Genomic DNA, 26,460 nt, shown 5'->3' with positions numbered 1-26,460 from the left:
GTTGATATTTGCATGGCCTTGGATTGGGTTTACGGCTTTATGGGCCGAGATTTCTTCAATTTTTTGTGATTTTATGGCCGAACTAAATTTATCGGCCTCCAAAGTATCCCCGGCTTCGAGAGCCGTTTTTATTTTATTTTCGGCTACGTAAGCCGAAATTCGAGCCAAAAGGCTCTTTTCAAGACTCTTCATTTCCATTCTTTTCGGCCTCCACTATTTCTTGGAAGCCGTAAAAACCCACCGAAGGGTCTAGGCAAATTTGGTGTCGAATTTCGCGAGCATTTGGCAGGAGAGGATTTCGGCCAAAATGAGGGCCGCCTATATCTTCTATACGGAGTGGCACAATGTTGGCAAAAGACTTGTCGAATGTTTTGCTATCGAGACTGCTTACATGAACTTCAGCCTTAAAATAGCTTTGATCTCCATCGACGTATTCCAACACTCCGTTGTTATTCCAAAGACATAGTTTCTGATGCAGTGACGAAGGTACTGCCCCAACCCCATGAATCCATTCTCTCCCAAGCAATAGATTATAACTTGCCTTAGAAGCTACCACTACGAAGATGGTTGCTCGAGAAATAGATCCAACCCTCAAGTTGACGATTAGGGCCCCTTTGGAACTTGAAGATTTCCCTTCATAGTCCGTTAGTACCAAGTTGTGTGGGAGCAAATCCTCTTCGGATTTCCCAATCTTTTTCAGTAAAAAACTAGGCATAATATTGATAGCTGCCCCAAAATCCATAAGGACTTTGTTCACTCAAAATTTTTCGTCAATTCAAGCTGCAATGTATAGCGGCTTCATATGACTCTTCATTTCACGTGTCGGCTTCTCGAAAACAGCCGACGATTTAGCAAGTGAACCATCCTCTGCCAAATAACAATAACCCCATAGGTTATTATCGGGTTCGTCATCGGCATAGAAGTCTTCTTCATCTCCTTCGCCGATTCCTTCGGCATATTCAGCAGGCAGCATGGATACGACCCCAAGTATATCCTCGAGATCATCTTCAAAGCCTGATTCGAATACATCGGTGATCAACTCATCATTCGCATCGTACTCGATTTCTGGGCTTTTCATCTTCAAGTCCTTTTTCATTGCTGGTGCTCTCCCTTGAGTCGCTTTGATTTCGACACTAACCGGAGTACACCGCATATTTCTGGCGGCATTTCCCTGGGTTTGTTGGACTTGATTTTGAGCTCGAATTTGGGCTTGGATTCGAGCTTGAGCTTGTGCCTAGATTTGAGCTTGAGCTTGAGCCAAGGCTTGTGCTTCATGCTCAGCCTTCCTGATTCTTTGAGCCCTCCGCCACTGAGTTTTAGTCATAGGAGCCTTAAAATAGGGCTTTTTCGACTGAAAATGGTTCTCGGATGAATTCTGGAACCCAGTTTGAGTGAAAAACTTGGGTTGTGAGAAAACTTGTTGTGGCATGACCGTCGAATGTGACGGTCTGCCCTTTTCGACCATCTGCAGTTTTGGTCGAGTTAATGATGGGTGCAGCACGTTTCAAACCCATGTGTTGCTTGGAACGTTTTGAGCATGTACGAAGGTCCTGCTTTGGACAGTCTGGGGATCACGTGTGGTGATAGAAGCATTCTGGGTCTGGATCCCTTTGTTCTTGGTGATTACCTAGTTGGTGGTCACTTGATAGTGTTTCTTCATCTCTGATTGCTCGAAGGCTTTAACTGCCGCTTTATCAAAGACGGCGCTGCACCTTGGGCACAGCATGACCTCACTGTCTGCTTCCTTCTTTCGAGTTAGAAAGTCCAGCAGCGAGTCCCCAGCCTTTGGGAAGATTTCAGCTTCTTCCTTCTCGAAGGCTTCGAGGGTGTCATTCAAAGAGCCTTTTCCTTCTAACTCTTCTACAGCTCGATCGAATGACCCCTGTTGTTCAGCAACATCGACCATCAGTATGTCGATAGGTTCCACGAAATTAGCTTTTATTTGCATGGGATCAGAATCGATTTTCATCGGCATTTTGGTTTTTTGCTCGAATTTTAATCGTCCTTGCTTAATGGCGTCCTGAATAAGATCCCTGAAACGAACACAGTTATTAGTCCAATGACCATAAACATGATGAAACTTACAATATTTTCGACCCTTTCTTTGTTCTACAGTAGGGATTTTATGATCATCAGATAATATAATTTGCCCATTCTTCAATAAAATGTCAAAAATATGATCATCTTTAGATACATCAAGGGCATAACTCTTATTAGGTTGAGTTTTGTCCTTAATTTTGAGTGATTTTAAAGACTGGCAAACATAAGGGGGTCCTGGTTTTAATTCAGCTACATTTACCTCATTTACCCCTAAATCGACATCTTCTTCGTCGAGATCATTCTCGCTTCCTATTTCTCCTTCAGCGAGACCTATGTAAGCCACTTTGTCTTTTCGAGGAAATTTCTCTATTTTCTTAGGGACAAATTTTTCAGCCTTAAGTTGCTCGATTTGCCTCACTCTCGTCGCTAACTGCGACATGTCTCTTAACTGCTGATTAATCAATTTCTTTCTAATCGAGTACTCTAATCCGCCTATAGCCATTTGGACTAGTTCATATTCTGGAATTTGAGTAAAACATCTCGACCTCATTTGTCGAAATCTACTTAGATAATCGTCAATGGATTCATTATGTATTCTTTTTATATTAACCAAATCCATTAAGCTAACTTTCGCTTCACCACGAAAGAATTGTTCATGAAACCTTCTTTCTAATTGATTCCAGTTATGAATTGAATTCGGGGGTAAGGTTGTGAACCAGGTAAAGGCCCCCTTAGTCAAAGAACTAGGAAAGTACTTTAACTTTAAATCTTCATTTCGAGCTAAATCTCCACATTCTATGGCGTATCTAGCTATATGTTCTACTGTAGATTCACCAGAATCTTTGGCAAATTTAGTGAATTTTGGGACTTTCCAGCCCTGAGGCAGTTCAGCCTGCAAAATTGCCTCAGAGAATGCTGAGACAAAGTAAGGTCTATTAGCATACCCTACGTCGAACCCATGTTGATTCAGGACTTGTTCGACTACATTGGCAATATTTTGAGGATTCGGGTTCTTTGGATATTGAATTTGATGCCCCCCTACATTATTTTGCCTAACTTGCTCAAGTATTTCATCAGCCTTCTGATTTCGAGCAATAATAAAGGGTTGATTTCCCTGGAAATCACCCTCATTTTGTCTCAGAAGGTTTTGGTCGAGATTTTGACCAATTTGCTCAAACGGAGCATTTGGATTTCGAGTAAAAACTAGGGGTTGGTCTACCTGAAAATTTCCTTCATTTTGTCTCGGAAAATTTGGACCAAAATTTGGTCTATTTTGCTCAAAAAATTGACCATTTCTACCAAGATTGGTGGCATCTCGATTAGGTATTTGGGCAACATTTTTCCCTTGCCCTATAGGAACTTGAGGTGCTCCAAAAACGTCAGCAATTCAACGCATTTGTTCAACCAAAATTTGATAGCTGGTATTAGTCGTTTCCACTATGGGATTCAACACAGTGGTCATTTGATGAGTTAGAATATTGACCATCTCGTGATTGCTTTCATCCATTTGCTGCCTCATGGAATGTAAGGCAACATTCGAAAACGAGCTAGCAGGAAGTGAATCCCCACTCGAAGCTCCAAACGCAAATTGCGTTTCGGGTATTCCACCAATCGTACCCATTCCCGGTGGAATGGTATGGAGTACACCCATTCCCGGTGGAATGGTGTGACTCTGAGGTGACACGGTTGTCACCACAGGGTTGGAGTAGGTTGATACTCCAAAGATAGGAGGCATACACACGGGAGGTAAGCCAAATGGGTGATCACCCAGCCTTGGCCTTGGGCCAGGATTTATGCTGGGATTAGTTGGCGGCATAGTAATCATAAATTGGCTAACTACGGGAGATAACGGCGTAGGTAACGCCGTCGTTGGTGTGGGTTGTGCGGCAGTAGTAGTACTGTCGCTTACATTTTCTGGGTTGGTATCACTACCATCACTTCTGGAATTGCCATTCCTAGAACTAGAATCACTATTTCTTCCTCTATTAGCCATAATACAACGTTCGTTACGTAATATCATGCAACAAAGCAATCAATCATTCAAAACATACAATATGGTCCCACTGGGCGTGCCAATTTGTTTACGGTGAAAAATGACAGTTGTAAACAAATAATCCAAAGATCAATCTGGGGACTGGATTTAGGTCCTCTTTGGGTTCTTTTAAGTGTGTTGTTAGCGTGATGCTCAAATTAACGGCGTAAAAGAGTATTAAGCAAGAATAGTGAATAATAAATGTGCAAAATTGAATCAAACGTAGATGCTTTTACAAAAATGTAGTAAACAGGAAACAAACAGCGTACAAAGATACAAGCAACAAGCACTGAAATTAAAATGCAGAAAGGTAAATGCTGGAATGTAAAGGTACTGAAATGTAAACGTACGACTCCTAGCACTGAACAGCAACAACCATTATTTATAGACATGAAGATCATCACCGTTTTCCTCCTTTTGCGGGCACTTCTTAGTAACTGTCTTCAACTGTTGATGTTCACTATCCACGATTGCTTGTGATCGTGCTGTTCATTGGGGCTTCTTTCGTAACCGCTGTCGCCCATGATCTCCTTTGCGTAGTGGTGAATATTGATAACTACTGGTAACCGGTTTTGAATTTTTCAAGACTCCTATCTTTCGAGTATTTCTGAGAGGAATCTAGGAGACTCCTTAAATGTTATGGCCTTAGAATAGTTTCTTTTTGACTTCTCTTTTTGAGCCATTCTGGAGTTTTGAGAGCCTGTCTTGGTCTTGTGGACTTATAACATTTTCTTTGCTCATTTCTGTTTTTCGAGCAATTCTGGAGGAAATCTGGAGCTCAGCTAGGTTTGTGGACTTAGAATATTTTCTGACCACTTCTTGTTTTCCGAGCAGTTTTGGGTGTCGGGGACTTGAAAACTCCTCAAAAACTTCTCAAAAAGCCATCAGTTTTTGTGGACTTAGAATATTTTCTTGTCAGTCCTGTTTTTTCGAGTAGTTTTAGATGTCAGTGACTTGGAAACCCCTCAAAACTCCTCAAAAAAACCATCAGTTTTGTGGACTTAGAATATTTTCTTGTCAGTCCTGTTTTTCGAGCAGTTTTGAATGTCAGTGACTTGGAAACCCTTCAAAACTCCTCGAAAAAAGACTTCAGTTTTGTGAACTTAAAATATTTTCTTGTCAGTCCTGTTTTTCGAGCAGTTTTAGAGAAAAATCAATAAGGTGACAAAAACCTCTAAAATAGCTCGAAATGTGTTCTTTTTATATTCAAGCTTATCTTTGGCTCCTTCTTGACTCTCAAAACTTGTTGAAATGTAGTTTTTTTCAAGATGATTTTTAACTTAGAAAATTTTCCTTATCCCAAATAATTATATTAATATATTTTTTATATTCTTAATTTTATTACTATTACTATTTAATTATTATATTAATATATTATGTTTAATTATTTTTCTTTATAATAAATAAAAATTCTTTAAATATAAATTATATTTTATTTAAAACTAAAATTTTATAAAAAAATAATAGAAAAATAAAATAAAAAATGTCATATACAATATATGTATATATAATAGGACAATATGGTAAATAATAAAAATAATATAATTTTAAATAAATTATATATAATAATATATATTTTTTGTAACTTAATATGTATTTCATTTTTATTAGTGTAAATTTTTTGAGTAAAGTACTTATAAAAAAATTTTACATACCAGATACACAGTACACAGCACATACCTAAATATAAATATGTCAAATTTTAAATAATTATTTTTCACGAATTTGACATAGATGTAAATAGATTTTTTTCTTAAAAAATATAGTTGTTAATATACATTTAAAATTTAATAATTAATAAATATTTACAAAAAAAGTATAAATAAAATTTTAAATTATTAATTAATTTATCAATTTATAATATATATATATATATATATATTAATGTATTGCATCGACAATATTTTCTATATTATATTAATATTATAGTGTAGTTAATTTTACGTATATTTGTTAATTCAAAATAAAAATTAATAAAATTAAATATTTTCTAATTTTTTTAATTTAATAGTTATTATTATTGTCATTATATATATATATATATATTAAGTTTTATTACATATTTTTTATTAAGATAAAATTTTAGAAATATAAGTTATTTTAATTTAAATATAAATTTTATTAATTCTTACTATGCTCATATATTCTTTTTCTGCATCCTTGAATTTTATAATATAAATATTTTTATGTATAATTTTTACAATAACTATTTATTTACTTTTTTAAATATAATAATTTTCTTTTAGCTGATTCAACAAATTTTGTGAGTATTATTTTTTTTTATCAATTTTATGTGTTTATTGTGATTTTATTTATTAAATATAAGATGTCTTTATACAAATAAAATATAATTATTATTAAAAAATAATTAAAATCTTTAATACTTTAATTATAGTTATTAACATACATTTGAAATTCAATAATTCGCAAATATTTACATAAATAAAAAATTAAATTATTAGATAATTTATTAATTTATATTTTATATATAATTATATATTTTAATTTATTATATTAGTAATATTTTTTTATATTATATTAATGTTATAGTGTTGTTAATTTTATGGGTATTTATTAATTTAAAATAACAAATTAATGAAATAAATAAAATTAAATATTTTATAATTATTTTATTTTTCTTTTAATTTAATAGTTGTTATTATTGTCATTATATATATATATATATATATATACATTATATTAAATTTAAATTTATTTTTTTTAAAATATAATAATTTTCTTTCAGTTGATTCAAAAAATTGTGTGAACATTATTTTTTGTGATTAATTTTATGTGTTTACTATGACTTTATTTATTAAATATAAGATGTCTTTAAACAAATAAAATATGATATAAAAAACTAAAATCTTTAATAATTTAATAATTTTTAAAAATAAATCAAAAAATATAAATAAAAATTTATTTAATATGAAACATTTTAATTAGTGCTTAAATAATATTTTAAAAATTATTACAATTATTTAATAATTATCAATAACACAAATGAAAAGTAGAAAAATATGTAAACTAATTTGATAATAAAATATTTATATTTTTATTAATATTAAGATTTTTTTTTTTGTAACAGGTTTTCTTAATAAGCTTCAAGCCAGGCCAGGCTACCTAAACAGGTCAGACTAGGCTGAAAATAAAGCCTTTAACAGATAACAGGCCAAGCTCAAGCCTAATAATTATGTTACAGGTCAGGCCTGTTTAAAGTAAAGCCTAGTCTGGCCTGACCTGTTTCCATCCCTACATGAAATTGAATAAACTCTCAGATGTCCTCCAGAATTGGTCAAAAAATGAAAATTGACAAGAAAATTATTCTAAGTCCACAAGACTGAATGAACTTTTAGATCTTCCTCAGAATCGGTTAAAAAATAAAAATCGACAGAAAAATTATTCTAAGTTCACAAGACTGAATGAATTCCCAGATTTCTCCTAAAATTGATCAAAAAATAGGAGCTGACAGGAAAATTATTCTAAGTCCACAAAACTATGTGAGTCCCAGATCTTCCCAGATTCCCCTAAAAAATTATTCTAAGTCCACAAGAGTTTTCGACAATTTTCTTCACAATTGTCAAAACATAATAAGAAATTTATTCCAAGGCAAAGATACAAGGTGGAGTCTAGGAGGTAAGGAAATGTGACAAAAAATCACAAGGCTCAAACAAAGTTTAAAGCTTTAGCACCAATTGAAGGTCACGAAGAAAAGATCGTAGGCACAAAGAGATGATCGTGGGTAACAACGATTATTGAGAAACCACAATTATCAGCATGATTATAAGTAGTTATAGATAATGGATAGCAGCGGTTGAAGGCAATCAAGCACAAGAAGTAGTTATCAAAAAGTGTCCGCAAAAAAAAAGAGGCTGATTAAGGAGCATTGTCCATAAATGTTACAAAGCTTCACATTTTCAAGGATGACTTTTTGCACCACACTTATGCTCAGATACTCTACACACTGAAATTTTGCACCAAGTCCAGTTAGAGGATTCACAACCCTCATTGTTGTTTGCTTAGAGCTGTACGTTTACATTTCCGTAATTTACCTTTATGCAGTTTAATTCCAGTTTGTGTATTTCTTGCTCCATTTACACTTTTTTTCTTGCAATTACGTCTTTGTTTAGTATATTTCTGTAAATGTTTATGCTCAGCTTGATATTATTTCTATCTCGCCGTTCTACTATTCGTGCTTAACACTCTCCTCTACGACATCTAGTTAATCATTCTAATCACAACACACTTAAAAGAATCAAAAAGAGGGTCAAAAATTCAATCTCAAATTGTTTTTAAATTTATTTGTTTACAATCTGCAATTTTCACCGTAAACAGATGTAAAATGAATTATTTTGATTGCTTTTGAAGGGTTGTAACTAAGACCAAAGCAACTTTTGTTATCTTTTAAACTCAAAGGTTTTCTTAAATTATGTTGATTTCTTCCCAGGTTATAACAACATTGGTACCTATTCTCTAGCGACCTTTGTTACCATTATTAAGGCACTAGAAGATGAATATTATCCTATATTGTTGTATTAGCAATCTTGAAAGTTTAGAACGACGTCTCAAGAGCTTTGTCCTTACCTCAATATAAGGAGAATTAGAGAGTTTGCTCACTAGTAAATCGTTTTTTGCAAAAACAATGATCAACTTATGATCCACTATGAATTTCATCTTTTGGTAAATGATTGAAGGTACAACCGTAGCACAATAAATCTATGACCTCCCAAGTAGACAGCATTATGTTGGTGTGATATTCATGACTTGAAAAGTTATTTAAAAGATAACATGGCCAATTTGAATGAGAAAGGTTATGTCATCAATCAATTTCCTACGAGATCCATCAAAAGTCCTAACAATAATTGAACTTGGTCATAAGTGCAACTCATTAGCAAGCAATTTGACCAAAGTCATTTTTTAGCATTACATTCAATAAAAACTCATTATCAATCAACACTTTAGACAAAATGTGATTTAGACATTCATTAATAAATGTAGTGCCCTGTTATGTCCAAGAAAATGTTGCTAACTATCCCTTCAAGTTTGTCCATAAAGATGTCATGAACAACATAAGCGTCATTTAGAATATGCAACAAGGCCTTTTTATGAGGTTCAGAATTCATTAGGAGAGATAAAAGTGAAATCTTAGTAGGAACTCTATTCAATTTGTCCATAATCAGATATTCGCTTTGTCTGATAAGCTTCATGAATTCAGGAGCTTCGTCATCACCAATATGCTTCCTCACTCCTTCATTTTTCATTTTACTAGTGTTTGCTTCTCGAATCAACCAAATTTTCTTTCACTTTTTCTTCTTTGTCGTCATTGCGAGTTGTTTCTTTTTCAATATCTCTTCTTAATATTTCAATAGTGTAGAGACAACCACTTCTAATTCACCCACCAATTCCTGCAATACTGGATATATCAGGGCACATGTTAATGTCATCTACATAAACTTTTGCACCATAGTTTCATGGGTTTGCCTTATTATTTTGATAGGGGAAAGGAGTTGACATCTTTATGTAATAGGCTTGGGTTTCTCAATCATCGGGATACTAGGATCTTTAGTATAATAGATCACTAGCAGTTTGAGGGAGTTTAAATCTTATTTGTTTATATAGCATCATTTATGTAAAATGGAGTATAGTCACATTTTTTCTCTCCTCACTTCCTCCTTTAAAGCTCTTGTATAATTGTGACAACAATTCTGCGTAGGTTATTTGAATTGGGTCGAATGTAGTCGATTTTCTTTGATTTTTTTATTTTTTTGATAGGTGTTTTAAGTTTTGACTAATTGAGATTGAACAATGATACGTAATTGCAGTTGCATTGAAGAAAAAGGTCTCAAAGCCAATGGCAATTGAAATTGTAATAAAACCTATAATCATAGGATTAATGGTTCTATTGCCGCAATTGAGTAAAATTTTTATTTCGTAATTATAGGAATTTAAAGTATAACCACCTCGATGGTGCATGCCTGCTGAATTTGGAACCTCATAAGCATAGAATTCATATAGCTTTACAGGACCCATTTTTTTTTATTATTAAAATTTAACCTCTTGTTAAATAATTTATTCTTTTTCCAGCTACATAATCTCTTTCCTATGTTCCTATATATATATATATATATATATTGCTTGTCAAATACAGTATATTACATTAAGCTTGATTGTTTTAAACTTAATTTTGAATTATATATAACTGGACAAAATTGAATGTTTTCAAAAGCTGTTTTAGTACTCCACAATGTCTTCTTGTAAATTGTAAAAGGCAATGTAATTTTGAAATCACAAGCCAAAATAAGTAAAAGGTAAGTCTATAAGTTAAAGTAAAATATTGATTTAAATTAAAAAGAGAAAAGAAACAAAAGATTCAAATTCATCGGGAAGTAAAAAAATAAACAACAGTATCAAATAACTTATTTTCAAAACTACAACCTGTTATGGTTGACTGAAAAAGCACTATTTATGGGCAACTAGAATGTTGAGATTCAAAGTTCTTATATTTATATTATTAGTTGAACAAGTTAGAAATATACATAAAATCATGTAACCATTTATTATAGAACCTTTGATAACGTTGACCCAACTTTCATTTTCATTAATATGTCCGTTGAATTTAGTAACTGCATACTCACTGTCAGTACCTACACACTATAATAATAATGTTTGAATAGGAACTTTCTGAAAGCACATGCAGTCTTTATATTACTCATCCCAGATTATATTTTTCATTTTTCAATCGTAAAATTCGTCGATCTTTCTCAAAATTAAACCTTCCCATCATTTTGTCAATTTATCACCAATCATTAAAACTATTTTTGAACATACAAAAACAATAAATTTGTATTGATTGAAATATTTATTATATTATTGTATTCTTAGGTAATAAATACTTTTTCAATAAAATTTTAAAGGTTTTCAATCCTTAAAACCAGTCTTTAAGGAGTGATGTTAGCATTTTTTATATTTTATTTATTTCATTTTATTATTTCTTATTATGTAATGAAAACCATCCGCCTAAGAACTCCACGGATGGCCACCACTTGACCGGGACCGCACAATCTCCCCAAACTGGAAAAACAAAATACCATTTTGTCCAAAACACTAATGTCAATTCTTAAACCGACTAACCCTGTCAAAGAACCTTTACCTTTGACCCAATTGTACGAAAGTTAATGCAAAACCCGAAATCATGTACAACCCGGCCACCAATTCCAAGCACTCCCAAAAAACTTAGTAAACCTATTAAATCAATGTCACACTCCATCCTCTCACTCCCTCTCTTTCCATCCCCCCTCTCTGTATGTGCAAGTTCTGTACGGTGAAGCAAAAGAAGGCTTATAATTTTTACCATTAGAATATGCCTCTTTATGATTTAATTCTCCCCTAAATTTCTGGTCCCAATTTCAATCTTTTTGCATTCTGTGCCCCTAGGACGTTACCAGCTCCCCACTGAACTGAAACATCATGCTGAAAAGGGCAATTGGAACCATTGCGGCACCCCCTTGAGCTTTTAAAGTACATGCATGGTTTCTGGATTTTGTGTTTCACTTCTCCGTGTTTAATGTTATGTACCAGTTTCATATCTTGGAAGTTACTATGTCGGTTACCTAAGTGTGAGTCCTGCATATCTTGCTTATCCGCACCGTGTTGCCTGATGAGGTTTTTATAATAGTTGGCATCCTTAACAGCAAATGCTGAACCTGTACTAAGTTTATAAGGCATTGCACTAGCAGTGGATTTTGCCTGATTCACAGCATGCAAGTTACCAGTAGCAGGTGGCAATGGGACAGAGCTTAATTCACTAGAAGATATGGACGCCAATGATGCAGCTCGCTTTTGCCCAGATGCCAGAACTGTATCTTTCTGAGAACGAGCATTTGAAGCAGGGGACATTCCACTTGACATATGGTGAATACTTTGGTTGACAGGCCTGTGCATATGAGGTGCAGGTGCAAGTGCAGGTGTATGTGTATGTGTAGGCAATAAGACTGAGGGAGATGCTGGTTTACCAGATACAGGCCTTGACAAAGGAACTGATGCAGTTGCTGTTTTATCATGTGTAGAAGTCAGTGAAACTGATGGAATTGCAGACGCTGACAAAGTTGCTGGTTTATCAGGTGTAGGAGTTAACAATGAAACTGAGGGAGTTGCAGGCTTCAAGCCAGAGGGTAATAAACCCACTGTGCTTGTGGATGTAGTCCCAGAAGCCGACACATCAGGTGCAGATGTAGACAATGGACCTGATGGAATAGCAGGTTTCATACCAGAAGTGGGTATATCCACAGTATTTGCGGAAGTACTTACAGTAGTAGCTGTAGTTCCATGTTCATTAATTAGCTTCTCAATCATCTCTGGATCGTTAAATATCTTAACCAGTAAATCCATGTCAATCATGCGTCCTTGCTCATTACTCTTCATAATGGTTGCTACAACAGCTGAGGCTGCTACAAAGTCTCCTTCCAAACCGGAGGATACCCCAGGTAAGGGCTTTGCACAGGCATCCGAGGAAACAGTACAAGGGGCATTAGAGGCCGGACCAATGGGGGTTGTTCCTGATATATATTGCAGTGTGTTCTGCGACTGCACATTGAGGGGAGGGTTCACATCATATTCCGTAAACTCTTCCTCTTCAATGGGTATGATAGGGATGAGAGGAGTAATGGTATCATCATATTCTTCCTCTTCTACATCCAAAGAGACAGAAGGGCTGAACTCCCAAATGCAACTCAACAATGTTAGTAACAAAAGGAAGTAAGTACCACAAGGCTTTCTCAATTAAGGTGTGGCATTTTACCTAGGCGGAATGGCAGAAAGACGGGGGTAAACTGCTTCAAGCACTCTCACTTCTCTCAGCTTCTGATCCTCTTTCTCCTTACTTTCTTCACCAGCTGCAACACGCCAATGAGGACTGAAGACAAACTGTATTGCAAGAAAAAAAGAAAAAGAAAAAGAAATCAATATACTGATAAGAGAATGACAAACAAGCCACTTAGATGTAATAGTTAAAGGAATTCAATAAAATAGATATTGCAATAAAGTGAGTTACTTGCAAATAGAGGTTCTAAATAACATACAGTGAAGAATTACCAGTGGAGGGCGTTCCCATTTGATCTGGGAAATGTGGGAGAATTCAGCCTTCGATTGGGTTAGAAAATGACTGCTTTCAAACCCCGGGGGTAAATCATTAGGTTCATTGATACTTGAATGTAACACTGATGATATCTTTGCCTGTAGATGATCTTGCGTTCTCTGGCCAACTTTTGAAGGGTAATCCTCAGACAAGAACAATTTTACCTGTTAGGTCACACTAGTATTAGTGTTACATACAAGAGTGCGAGTATAGTAGCATACATAACAAATAGGTTAAAATGAAGTTACAACACTACATAAATATGAAAACTATAAATAAGCAGTCATTTAAATACACACGATGGGACCTTGAGAATTTATCTACAAATGCCAAGATAAAAAATTCAGGGTTAACAACATCATTCAGTAATATATCGAATAAATTATGAAAACTAAAGCATAACCAATACCACAAGAATCCCACCCAAAGCACAAAACCACAAAATAAAGAATAATATCAGATGTTGCAACCAGTTAGGAAAACAGTTAGTTATTGTGAAAAATAAATACAAGAAAGCAAAATGGAGAGGAATCTATTTAATACACTGTTGCCACCTGAAAAGCTTCAGATTAGTTCATTTCTCAAAACCAGAAGCCAAATTTACACTTCAAACAAATAAGAACGTGTAAATTCATGTATGAGTTCTATCTACCTCACTTCTATCTGAGAACTGCTTGACATATGGTGACTCGAGCAATTTTTAAAGGCTAATGGGACACTTCAAAAATTATGTTAAAACGTAAAAACCTTTCAGAGAAGTTTCTGTCAATCTAACTCAGAATCTTTAAGCTGGTAATTGACGTTGTCTTATATTTATCAAGAATGGCAATCAGTAATAAAACAAACAAAAACATCCAGCCTACTACTAAAAGTAAGAGTTTGCATTCAAAACCATTCCTATTCAATGCAAATTGCAAAAATTAATACACTAAGTGGAAAAAATGAAAAACTGAACTTTTTCAATTCCAATCTTGAAATTAATCCAAACCAAACTGAACTCTTACACACATATACTTCTATTCATTAAAGTGCCACATCATCCATGAATATATATATTTCCCATTCTTCATGAGATAGAAGAGCTTAAAACTTCACATTAGGTTAAAATATCAGTAAATCAACTTCTTAATGACAGTCAATTGCTCCACAATTGTTTTATGTATTACCCCTGCTAAAACTTATTGTGTGCCTGGCTTCGTACATTTGTAATACCAACACAGTAATAGCAACCGTATTATTGAATACCCAGGTCATAATCCTAACTGTGACCACCTCAAAAGCACTGAACTTCAACCTTATAAAATTATTAACAGTCAGGAATCAAATTGAATTTAATGGGGTTTCCGTACAAAGCTAAGAGAAGAATCCATTTTTCAACTCATGGTTAAAACTTCTATCAATTTTGTCTAAGTGATCAAATTTATGAACGTAATCCCCAGTGAAATTAGTATCTCTTGGCACCTTAGGATCACATTTCTGGTTCACGGGTAGACAGTGCCACACCTTAAGTACCTTACAATGGCTAAAAAAAACTTCTACTTTTATCATGGATGTTATGCCGGAGTAGTTAATTTAACAGAAAACATAACGCATTATGGCCAGATACCTTACAGTTTTCTTTTACTAATGTTAACATCTTTCTTTAGTAAGGCATGTGCTTCTTGATGCTTTTTGCCTCAAGGCATTCAAACTCAGCTAAGTAGTTAATGGTATAGAACTCAATGCAGAGTGACCACCCAAAATGCTATGGCAGCATAGCAAATTGCCAAGCAGCCGCTATAGCAAACAAAACAAAGATCTCCAAATTGGCTAAGAAAATATGGACACAGGACTATCCAAAATAAATATCCAATGCCACTACATTTAATAATTTGAAGCTGATGACAATGACATAGATTCTGACACAAAAATGACAAACATCATACAGGACGCTGGTTCAACACAAACATCTATATCAAATGAAGTTAAATGTATACAATATAACAAAAGATCTAAAATAATAATGAAGATTAGTCTGTTCCGGTATATCCACCTCCCTATGAATGAGCCTCACAAAAACAAACCAAGACTTTTTTTGATATTTTTGAAGGAAAATGAGATGCAAGTATTAATGAATATAAAAAAAAAAAAAGTGACTACACATAACCAAAGCCTATGACTCCTACACTGCTCCCTCTAACAAAATGTAACAACTTACTTTTTCTTCCCCCATCAAACCTCGCCTCTTACTCTTATTATGTCCCTTCTAACTAACTCATGCATTAAATTCCTTTTATGCCCCATTCCCCTTTTTCTTTCTCACATACACCCTCCACACTTTGAGCTTCTCAGTAGGATCCAATAACTGATCCCCTTCCCTTAATTCATCACTTGGGCCAACAGTCCCAACAGTACCTCTTGCTGAAACAGTAGCCTCGTCCTCAAGGCTGAAATGAGGGAATTGACTCTTCATAAAAAATTCTTCCTCCCAAGTAGAGTCTTCAGCTGCAATTCCCTTCCAGTGAAATAGATATTCCTTGAATAGGTTACCCCCCTTCATTTTGTTCCATACTGCCCAAACCTTCTCTGGTTCTGTCACACTATCTACTGCCATATCCTTTGGCAAATCAGGAGTAGCTGAATACTGGTCAATAGCCTGCCAATAGCCTTTTTGAGCAGTGATACATTGAATGCTGGATGAACACTAGAAGTGGAAGGTAACCAAGAAGCTTGTAAGCCACTACTCTAATTTCTTCCAAGATCTGAAAAGAGCCAAAATATCATGGGGACAGTTTCAAATAAATCCGTTGGGACACAAAAGACTGCTTATGTGGATGCAGTTTAAGGAAAATCCAATCACCAATAGCAAAAGTTACATCTCTCCGGCACTTGTCTACATAAAATTTTATTTGTTCTTGTGCTTTACTGAAATTGAATTTCAACTGCTTCAGGGCCTCATCTCTATCTTTAAGATCTCTAACTACAACCTCTACTTTAGTTTCTCCATCCAAGTACCTCATCACTGATGGAAGGTTACGCCCATACACTATCTCATAAGGAGTGAAACATGGTATTATATCACATTTTAAGTTGACTTATAAATGTTATATATATATATATATACTCCAACACTTCAACATGGCTCATACCATGCAGCTGTTTATCATTTAAAATATTACAGTTAAATATTTCAAATGAAAAGTACAGTTCAACTACTATAACTAATCATTCATAACTATTTCTTAAAAAAAAAAAAATTCAAGACAATAAAAAATTTTCTTTCTGCTAATCAGAGCTACACTTTAGTGAATACAACCCATATATGAGGAAAAAGTCTTGGACAAGATACAATGCCTTGAACATGTCCAAGCAAATCTTACAAAAGGTCAAGACGGGTTAACAGCATAAACTTTACACACTGGTCTTTTTCCTCGTGTTTTGCATGCCAAAAGGAGCAGAAATGCAAAAGCACAGCGAACACCACTTTTGTTCTATATAACCCCTTAATGCAGATGCTGTCAACATTATCATCGCCAATGAGGGCAACAAGGGGTATCAATAAAGAAAATGAAAAAGTTAACACTAAAATACCAAAGCACGAGACCATGTGGCCAAGTATGAGGACAATGACAACGAGGTCTAGGATATACGGTGGGAACAAATTTAGCTGTACGTTTTTATAAATCTGTATCAGTAGATACGATACGCATACATCTTCCATTTTAGTGAATCCTTGCATTGGAGGTGAATAGCCGCAAATGATGCCACTATAACAACATTGTATGATGTTGCAGCTAGTGGCAGCTACAGGGGAATCGCAGCAAATAGTGCCACAACAACATTCCATGGTGCTACACTAGTGGCAGTAACATGCAAGGGGTTGCACTTTTGCACCGTCCTTTTATGCAGCCATTTTACATCTCTATTTCACATCACTTCCCAGCTCTTTTTCACAACACTTCTCAAGGCTGGGTGTTATTTTTTTTTTTATGCTTATCATTGTAATTTGACTTGTTGCCTTGCCTATTTAACTACGTCATTAAGCTCTGAATTGAGTATTAATGATTACCAGTGGCAGCTACACGCAATGTGTTGCTTTTACATTGTGCTTTTATGCAGCCATTTCACACCATTTCCCAGCTCTATTTCACAGCATTTCTTAAGGCTGAGTTATATGTTTTGTTATGCTTATCATTGTTACTGATTTATGATTATTAGTTGTGCCTTGACTGCTGAACTATGTCCTTAAGCTATGATTTGAGTATTAATGATGAATTTGCCTTAAATCTTGGGTATCTTTTGAGTATTGAGGATTAATCTATGTATACAAATTAATTGCATTTTATTTGTCAACATTATCATAACATTTTTTAGGCAGTCACCTGCTTTGCGTTGCTGTACAGTGTTAAAATTTGTCATCAACAAGTTGCAACAAACTGAGGAAATAGGCATGGCTAACAAATAATATATATATATATATATATATATATATATGTATACACACACACGCAAACATATATTAGATAGATAAATAACTTAACAGATTATTTATTAGTTTTACACATGTGTCCCAATTTATATTTTAGAGACTAAGGAACTGTCGAGAAAATTTTTATTTCCATTTCTTATTTTAACAAATAATTACAAAAGCATCACACTTTTTTTACGTTGTTTCTTGTTCTCAAGAATTTCTATAAGAAACAATGTACAAAACAATAAACAAAATAGCAATTTTGTAATTGTTTGTGAAAGAAAATTATATGAAAATAGAAATCTCTTTTCTCAAACCAATCAAGCAATTATTTGCCATCGAAATGAAGGTTCTAATTTCAGAGTGATCAGAGAAAGGTCGAGGACAACACCTACATTTTAATCTGTAAAAACATTTCAAAGTTTCAGTAATCATTAAAAACTGTTAAATGTAAGGTTATGTCATCAACTTCAGCATGCTTCATATTAACAGGATAAGCATTTCATTAAATTTACTTTTTTAGTAATGTTAATCATCAACTCCCAAGCGATCATGCACACCATCTCTGGTAGGAGTATCACTGCTAATATATCCAAAACAACAGCAAAATACACCTTCACCAACCTATCCAGTGCACTACTTCATCCAATTTTGAAATTCCTCATTTGAAACATTCATTTTTCATTAACACAAGTATCAATATTTAATATTTACAGTTTAATTTAGACTTACAAGGTTTTACAGCACCAATTAAATTATTTAATTTTTCAAAAATCGAATCGTATTTAATCATGCTCGATTTAAGTATTTACGTATTTAAGTTAATGAGATCTTTTAAAGCCTGTTATCTAAATTGTAAACTTTTCCATGACAATTCTCAATGTGTATCTTCCTTCATCCTTTTCTTCTTCTTTACATTATTATTATTATTATTGTTATTGTTATTATTATTATTATTGACAGCAGTATCCCTGTTTCTTCGATAGCTGGCAATCCATAAAATGTCAGGGACCGACGCAGAAAATTATAGAAACAAAAAACGCAAATCAAAAAACGAATACGACGATATCGAACAGCGAAGAACTCAGAAAAGGAAGGGTCAATAAATGACAACAAATCGAAAACACAAATTTTGCAAAAAAAAAAAAGAAAAAAAAAACAGAAACTTTCATAAAAAAAGATTGTTCTAGATATACCTGACACAGGTTACCTCCAGTAGCCCACGAAACCCTGTTAGATTTCCTTGCGCGCTTCATAATAAATCTCAGATAAATCCAGGATCAAAGTAAAAACACTCAGATTTACAATCGGTGTTTGAAAATCACAATCGCCGGTGAATGATAACTGAGAAAGGTTATTCTGAAAAAAAAAATTAAAAACGAAACTAGAAAATGCTTTGGGCTTTTATTTCAATTTACGCAGCAAAGAGAGATGAAACGATGAAGAAGGAAAAGAGAAAGTTTGAGAGAGAGAGAGAGAGAGAGAGAGAGAGAGATTTAAAAAAGAAAACCCTAGAAGAGAGGGGTGTTTTTGGGTGTGGTGGCTAACCTTTTATAGAGTTTGACGATGACGATGGAAAGGGTAAGGGTAAAAATTGGAAAATCTAATGAGAGGGTGATGGTGGTGTGGGCGTGACAGCGCATAGATGCAACACTGACGATACACGATAGTGTCAGGTTGCGTCGGTTGGCGTATTATGCATAAGCCTTTGGGTTGGGCCCAATGCATTCCATCCTGTTTCGGACTTCAAACAAAACAACGGTGCCTACCGGATATGACCAATCCACTATTAACCTTATTTTTTTAATATAATTAAGCGTTATTTTGACCCTAATAATGCATTATTTTATTTCTCTTGAAAAACTATTTTGTTATTATCGAATTTTTTAAATATATTTAGGTTCAAAAATCATTTTTCTATTGAGAAAACGTAAATGAATATTAGATTACTGTTTCGTTTAATTGTTTAAAATGTTAAATTGTTTTAATTTTTCAAAGTATTTCAGGGAAACATATTTCTGAACTTTATAAAAAGTACAATTACTTCTGCTTTGTTATTTATTACCTTAGTCTTATTTATAAGAAACAAATAACTGAGTTAATCATAAAATTTTAAGTAATTTATTAATATTAATTAAAAACAATTATATATTATAAATTTATGTTATATTTTTAAAATATCTATGATATTTAAGGATTAAAATAACAATTTATATGTAAAATAAATAAAATATTAATTTATATGAGTAAAAGATCAATATTTCGTTGATACAAATCTCATACTAAAAAAATACAAAAAATTAATTAATATATTCAAATATAAATCTGTTTTTTTATAATTAGAATAAAAATATAAATAATTATTTTTTATAAATATGACCAAAGGTAATATTAAATAGTTAAGCTTATGATGCAATAAATGGATTGTTATGTTTTTAACATATGCTTAAAAATATATAATAAGAAATTAATAAATAATAATATTTTATTAAAGTTATAACATTGAAATCTTGTTTAGTGAATAAGATAAGAGGATAAATAAGATAATTTATGTTATTTTATTTTATTTTATTTTTGTGTTTATTAAATAATAGGATTTAATATCTTGTCATGTTAAGTTATCTTATCCTTTATTCACACTTCATAATCTTATTTTAAGGGAGTTTGATTAGTTAGAAAATATTAGAATAAAATAATATTTTTCTATTACATTTTTACTAATATTTTATATCATTTTTAATATTTATAAAAATATTTTATAAAATATTATATGAATATTTTTAATAAAAATTTAAAAACATTTTAAAAAATATTTTACTTATTTTGTAAAATAAAATTTTATTTTTTTAAAAATTATTTTATTACCAAAAAATAAATTTTAATTATAAAAATTAAAAAAATATTATAATTTAATATAAAAATTCATATTATATGTACTAAAAACAAATTTTGAATTCTCTTAACATTACTTTACTAAATTTTAAGGAAATTCACTTACCTCTAACTGTACTATTCTACCAATGGACTACGATAGACTTAAACAATGGTCTAAAATATAAAGATAGTTGAGGCTAGTCGAGGTAGTAGTGGCTGATTTTTTTCTCAAAGATCAGTTGTAGTTGGTGGATATGTTGTTATTAATGGAGAAAGAAGATAAAGTGTCTACGTAAGAAGATGATCTATTTATCATAAGTAAAATGTCAAAGTTGATGGCAACATGCAAGATAGAGATAACAAGAAGTTCAATTAATTTGGTTGCTCCCTACAACTTAAATAATTTATGACCATTGTAGAGTAGATTGTTTCTCTTTTAAAGATAAAGTCATTGTATCTAAGGGTTTAGACTTGGTAGTAAGATATGATGAAATTTTAACCTCAATAACAAAATATTTTAACATTAATCTTGATGAGGATATAGAAGATGTTGAAATACTAGATTTGAATAAGCTTTGTCCTAACCTGAAAATCACTCTAAAAGATTGTGATAATGGTGTTCTCTATGTAAGAACACATTAATAGTCAAAATTTTAAGGAAAATCATTTCTTTAAAGGGGTAGATTACCTTACACTAGTGTAAGTCTAAAAATTCTTACACTCGATTTAAGTTTTTCATTTAACTTACATTTAATGGTCAGTAAAGTAATAAATTATAATTTGTTATATGTAAATTAAATGAAAGGTTTAGAGCAAGTGCAAGAGGTTTTAGCTTAGAAGATCCTTCCCCTTCTATAAAATATCAAGATAATAAATTAAAACCTCTTTAGAGTAGGATTGAGGATTTACAGGTTCTTTATCTAAATAGGAGTTTTTTTTAATAAAAATTGATAGTATGAAAGATAATAGATTTGCTCCGTTTGAAGCTTTTAACTAGCATTAGACTACTATTTTCTAGTTCAGCTTTAGAGACCCTTATTAAAGCAAAAGATCATTATTGTTAAGAAACTTGTAGTTTGGATATGAAATTTAATATGCCTTTAAAGATTTATAATGAGAAATTGTTTGTAGCAAATAAAGGGATCTTTAGATACTCATATCAATTTTATTATGAGGAAAATTTGCTAGAACTCTTGGTAGAAATTTTAAGTTGAATATGGAAGTCTTTATATATTTTGTTTTTTCTTATAGAAATATGGTCTAAGGACAAGATTCCTACCATTAAGATGTACAAATAAGAACATTAATTAAAAACCTCAAGAACTTATAGATTCAAATGTCTGTATGTATAAAACTTTAACGAAAAAAATATTAATAATGAGGAACGAAGTCTTTATGGTGATAATTTTACAGAAATAATATAAAAAAATATAAAATTACATAAAAGAACCAAGAGTAAATATATTTACGGAAAGTAAACCTCTTTACTGTAGTAGGCATTAGGTAGTCAAGAACCGAATTCTGGACCAAGAGTAATTATTATTTAAATTAATTTATATATTTATATTTTATTATGTGAAAATAAAATAAAAATAAAAATAATATTTATTTTACATGTTTATTAAAATTTATTTTACATAATTATGATAATAAATAATATTTTTATTTTTCTTATTATATTATTTAATATAATTTTTATTTTTGTAAAATGATATTAATATTATATTCTGAAATTATATTTTTGGTTATTTAATATTAAATTTTTTAAAAAAAGAAAAATTACAATAATAATTGAATTAATTTTAAATTGGTATTTGATAAAAATTACAATAATAATTTATTTAATTTTATATTTCTATAAAATAAATTAAAAGTATTAAATAATAATAAGATTATTTATTTAATTAAAATTTATACATAATTATTTATTTAAAAAATATGTTATTAATATTAATAAATATTATTAAATAATATTATGTAGATATATATATATATATATATATATATTTAACATAAATTACTAATACTAAAAATTTATAAGTTGCAATGACATTCATAAAATTAAAATTTACATGAAGAAAATTTTAAAGTAATAACAATAACATAAATTAATGGCGAGAAGTAAAAGCTTGAGCGATGTTTGGACATGTCTTCCTTGTGTGACAATAAGAACAATTTTTTGGCCGACTTTGTTGTTCTCTAATGTCCATCTCTGTCCTTATCCTACTGGACTTAGGTTGACTCTTTGAAGTTCTTTTCAGTTCTGGATTTGGGCACAAAGTTGGGCTTGTTTAAGTTGGTCAATAGTCTTAATGTCTGAGTTCTCCAAATTGACCTTCGTATACCTTAGAAACTTGTTGTAAGGTATACACAGGAGATATGTAGATGTCAAAGTTGTGGTATGTGTATAAGTATGAAGCAAATACATGCAAGCATAAAATGTGAACTTTTTTGAACTTGCCACAATCACACCACATTTCATATAACCGTACTGTAAATCTTCTTACGGGTCAAATTTATGTCGGATGTTGCATTTCTTCGACTAAAAATCTAGTGCTTGTTCTATCAAGTATTTATAGCTACAAAGAGTACTCCCTGCCCCTGCGCCCTGAGCTACAAACAACAAAGCATCTTTCCTTACTCATTCCTTCCCCTCAAGAATTTTTTCCCAGGCTTTCTAACTTACTGGCCTAGCTTTTCAGATGCTGTAATTGCTTTCCTTGTTAACTATTTCCCCGCAGAAACTTACCTACCAAATATACTATAATATACTAGATAGCCCTGCTCTAGCTTCCAAAACCTATCCTACTGGCATTTCATACTTGACTTGCTTTTAACTTCGGGCAATAGAAGTAGAAGTTATGCCCGCTCGGTACTTTTTTTCTTTTTATCTTCCTCTTCGTTTTCCTTCTTTTTTATTGGTATATTAGCAAAGTTCAATAGGTTTATTTCTCTTTTCTTATTGCTTTAGTTGCAACCTCCGAGTACATATGTCCAGCATTAATTATTGCATCTACTTCCCTGCCTCTGTCAATGAAGAACTTATTGCAACGGGTGTATGTTGCCATAACCATGGAGCAAATTGGCAGGTTTCTGGTTTTCTTCAAGACTGAATTAATTGACTCTGCTAGGTTTGTTGTCATGTGTCCCCAGCGTCGTCCATTGTCCCATGCCAGTGTCCATTTTTCCCTTGGGATGTTGTCCAACCATTGTGCAGCTTCATGATTATTATCTTTTACTATGTTGTAATAGTAAAAGAATCTCGGTTTAGTCATCCCATATGCTGGAAACAAGATTACAAATAAAATTAATATAATTAGCTAAGCAATTATATAAAATATTAATGATAATATAAAGTATGTAAAAAATTAAAATTACTCATATTGACGACATCTTTCTTTAGTGCAGCATTTTTGAATCGTCGCATGAAGTTTTGTGCAATGTGTCTAATGCAATAGACATGGACAACATTGTTTTCTGTCCAACCACTTCCATTTCTGGAGTATGCACTTCTTAGGCCTCGTGACGATCCGAAATGAGGCACAACCCCTCTTGCGGGGTTACGTACCTCCTCAAGTTTTTCAAAAAAAAAGAACCATACATCGCTAGTTTCACCTTCAACCACAACAAAGGCAATGAGAATTATGTTGTTGCGGCCGTCTTGCGCAACTGTCACTAATAAAGTTCCTTTGTATTTGCCATACAAAAAATATTCCATCCACTTGAACAGTTGGTTTACAGAAGGCAAAACCATCAATGCATGAATTGAAGGTCCAAAACAACCTCTTGAAGAATACATTCCCCTCGTCAAGCGAGCCACCCTTGTATGCCGGTTGTGTACTCAATTTTCAGATGAAGCCCAAAACATATAGTTACATTGCAAGCAACTGTCTAAGTAACTTATGGTATGACTCCTCCCAATTTCCAAAGATATTTTCAATGACATGTTGTTTCCCCAACTATCCCTTTCTATAGCTGATTATGTAACCTATTGTGGACTTTATGTGGGCTAAGATGGTTGCGATGGGTGTGGATGGATCAGTTTGTATCATTTCATGAATCCCATGAGAAATCATTTGTGATCCCAACTTGTTATGATCCTATGAAATGAGTGAAGAAGCACATGTGTGGCACCCGTCAAACTTCATTATTTTCTAATGTTGCTCTTTGGTGCGCAATATTGCATGATATCTCCAGTACAGTCGTTGTGAACGCATTCCATGACAAGCCTAGTTGTGCTTGACATCTACCTTATAAGTGCAATGATTGACAATGTGAAATCTATTTGTGGCGTCTTGCACTTGTTCTTTTGTTAGGAAGTGCTGGCCAACAAATAGTGTTCTAAGCGGATACCAAGTGGATACACTACCATTTTACGATCAAAGACATGGCCAAACTTAGAGTCATGTTCTTGTATTTGACTGAAAAAGTCTAGAAAATGTGGAGGTGGGTTGTACAATGGTAATAGTTGTGATGGTGGAATATTTAGAAGTGGGAGGGAGTCTTTTTCATCATCCTGCTATTGAGATAGAATTTCATTTTCATCCTTGCTAAAAGGATCAAATACTTCGATTGGGAGACCCATAGCAGCATGTTTGTTAATGAAGGTTTCTTCAAGAGGCTGAGAGGGTAGGGTTTGCTCAAATGGTTGGGGGTATTTCATTGAGGTCCATGAATGGACCAATTAAAAGTTGTGTGTAGGACTGAAGGTCGAAATTCATATCATATGTTGGAAAAGATGAATTTATGGTTTCATAAGTTTGATAAGGTGAAGATGAAGGTAAAAGTTGTGGTGGCTGGGTTACGTTTGTAGCAAATATAACATATAATTTTATACCTGATTGAAGTTAATTTGAATCATGGATGTTAAAGAGTGTCTCGACGTCTTCATCATCGTTCAACTCAACACATGTGTAGTTGCTAACTCCCGGGCTAAGTCTAATTGGGTAGTGAAAATGTATGGTTGTCACCCTTTCATTTTCGTCTCGGTTGAGTTTTGTGTGGATGACTTTCTTGAGGCTTTGTAGAGTCACTCCTCTCTTTAGATATACCAATTTGGCTGATGATGAGGTGAATGTGACTCCTTCATAAGAACATTAGTTAATGGCACCATCAGAGTGAACAATGACATAGATTAATGACATTTTTAGAAGGAGAAGGTTCACAAAAACAAAGAACAAGCTTAGAAAGTTGAATGAATAAAATAAACACTAATATGGCTATTTATAATGGTAACATTGGATCCCTTCTCAAGTCATGCAGACCAAGAGATAGTGACTTCTCAATATTCCAAGGCTACTCTCTTGTACCAAAGTTTATCTATAAATATGTTCATCTAAGGCCACATGTTTTCATTCAAACTTGCATCCATCTTTGTTCTTCATTTCTCTCTATCTTTGCTCGCATTACTAAAAATGTTGTTATGAAAGCAAAACAAACACAGGTCTGCCTTTATTGGAAGAACGGTAAGTTTTATACATTACTATTATGTAAATCAATAATCTACATATAATGTTACTAATTTATTAATAACTGCAGAAAACTGAAAACATGATTTCATCTTTCTGTCATTTAATGCCAGAACCCAGTCCTCTAATTGTTCCTATATTTAAAAACTTGGTTTTACTGGGGTAGCAAAACTAAGACATCTTAAGGTGGATCACGCATTGATAACAGCTTTGGTCGAGAGGTGGAGATCTGAAGCTCACACATTCCATTTTTCAATAGGGGAGTGCACCATAACCTTGGAGGATGTTGTACTTCAACTCAGGCTAAGAGTTAATGATTTACCCGTCATTGCTCCAACAATGTTTGACTGGGAGGAAATGTATGACACATATCTCGGTATCGTGCCAGTCAAGGGAGAGTCACTTTATTGGCTCTATGATAAAACTGAAGTGATTGAGAGACAACATGTTGCCATTACCAGAA

General features: G+C 32.9%; 1 protein-coding gene across 1 annotated transcript; it reads right to left on the bottom strand.

Moving 5' to 3' along the window:
- Positions 1–9,083: 9,083 nt before the first annotated feature.
- On the bottom strand, positions 9,084–19,168 carry LOC113858424 (zinc finger CCCH domain-containing protein 6-like). Its single transcript, XM_027491087.1, has 5 exons — positions 18,852–19,168; positions 13,163–13,369; positions 12,870–12,994; positions 11,424–12,782; positions 9,084–9,477 (listed from the first exon to the last, which is right to left on the bottom strand). The coding sequence occupies exons 1-4, from the start codon at positions 18,909–18,911 to the stop codon at positions 11,459–11,461; spliced, it is 1,716 nt and encodes a 571-aa protein (XP_027346888.1). The 5' UTR covers positions 18,912–19,168; the 3' UTR covers positions 9,084–9,477; positions 11,424–11,458.
- Between the last annotated feature and the right edge of the window lie 7,292 nt (positions 19,169–26,460).

This window comes from Abrus precatorius, unplaced genomic scaffold, assembly GCF_003935025.1.
Source record: "Abrus precatorius isolate BTA unplaced genomic scaffold, Abrus_2018 Scaffold2, whole genome shotgun sequence".
Lineage (NCBI taxonomy): Eukaryota > Viridiplantae > Streptophyta > Magnoliopsida > Fabales > Fabaceae > Abrus > Abrus precatorius.
Note: the sequence above shows the minus strand (reverse complement) of the source record. Positions and strands in the feature narration are given on the sequence as shown.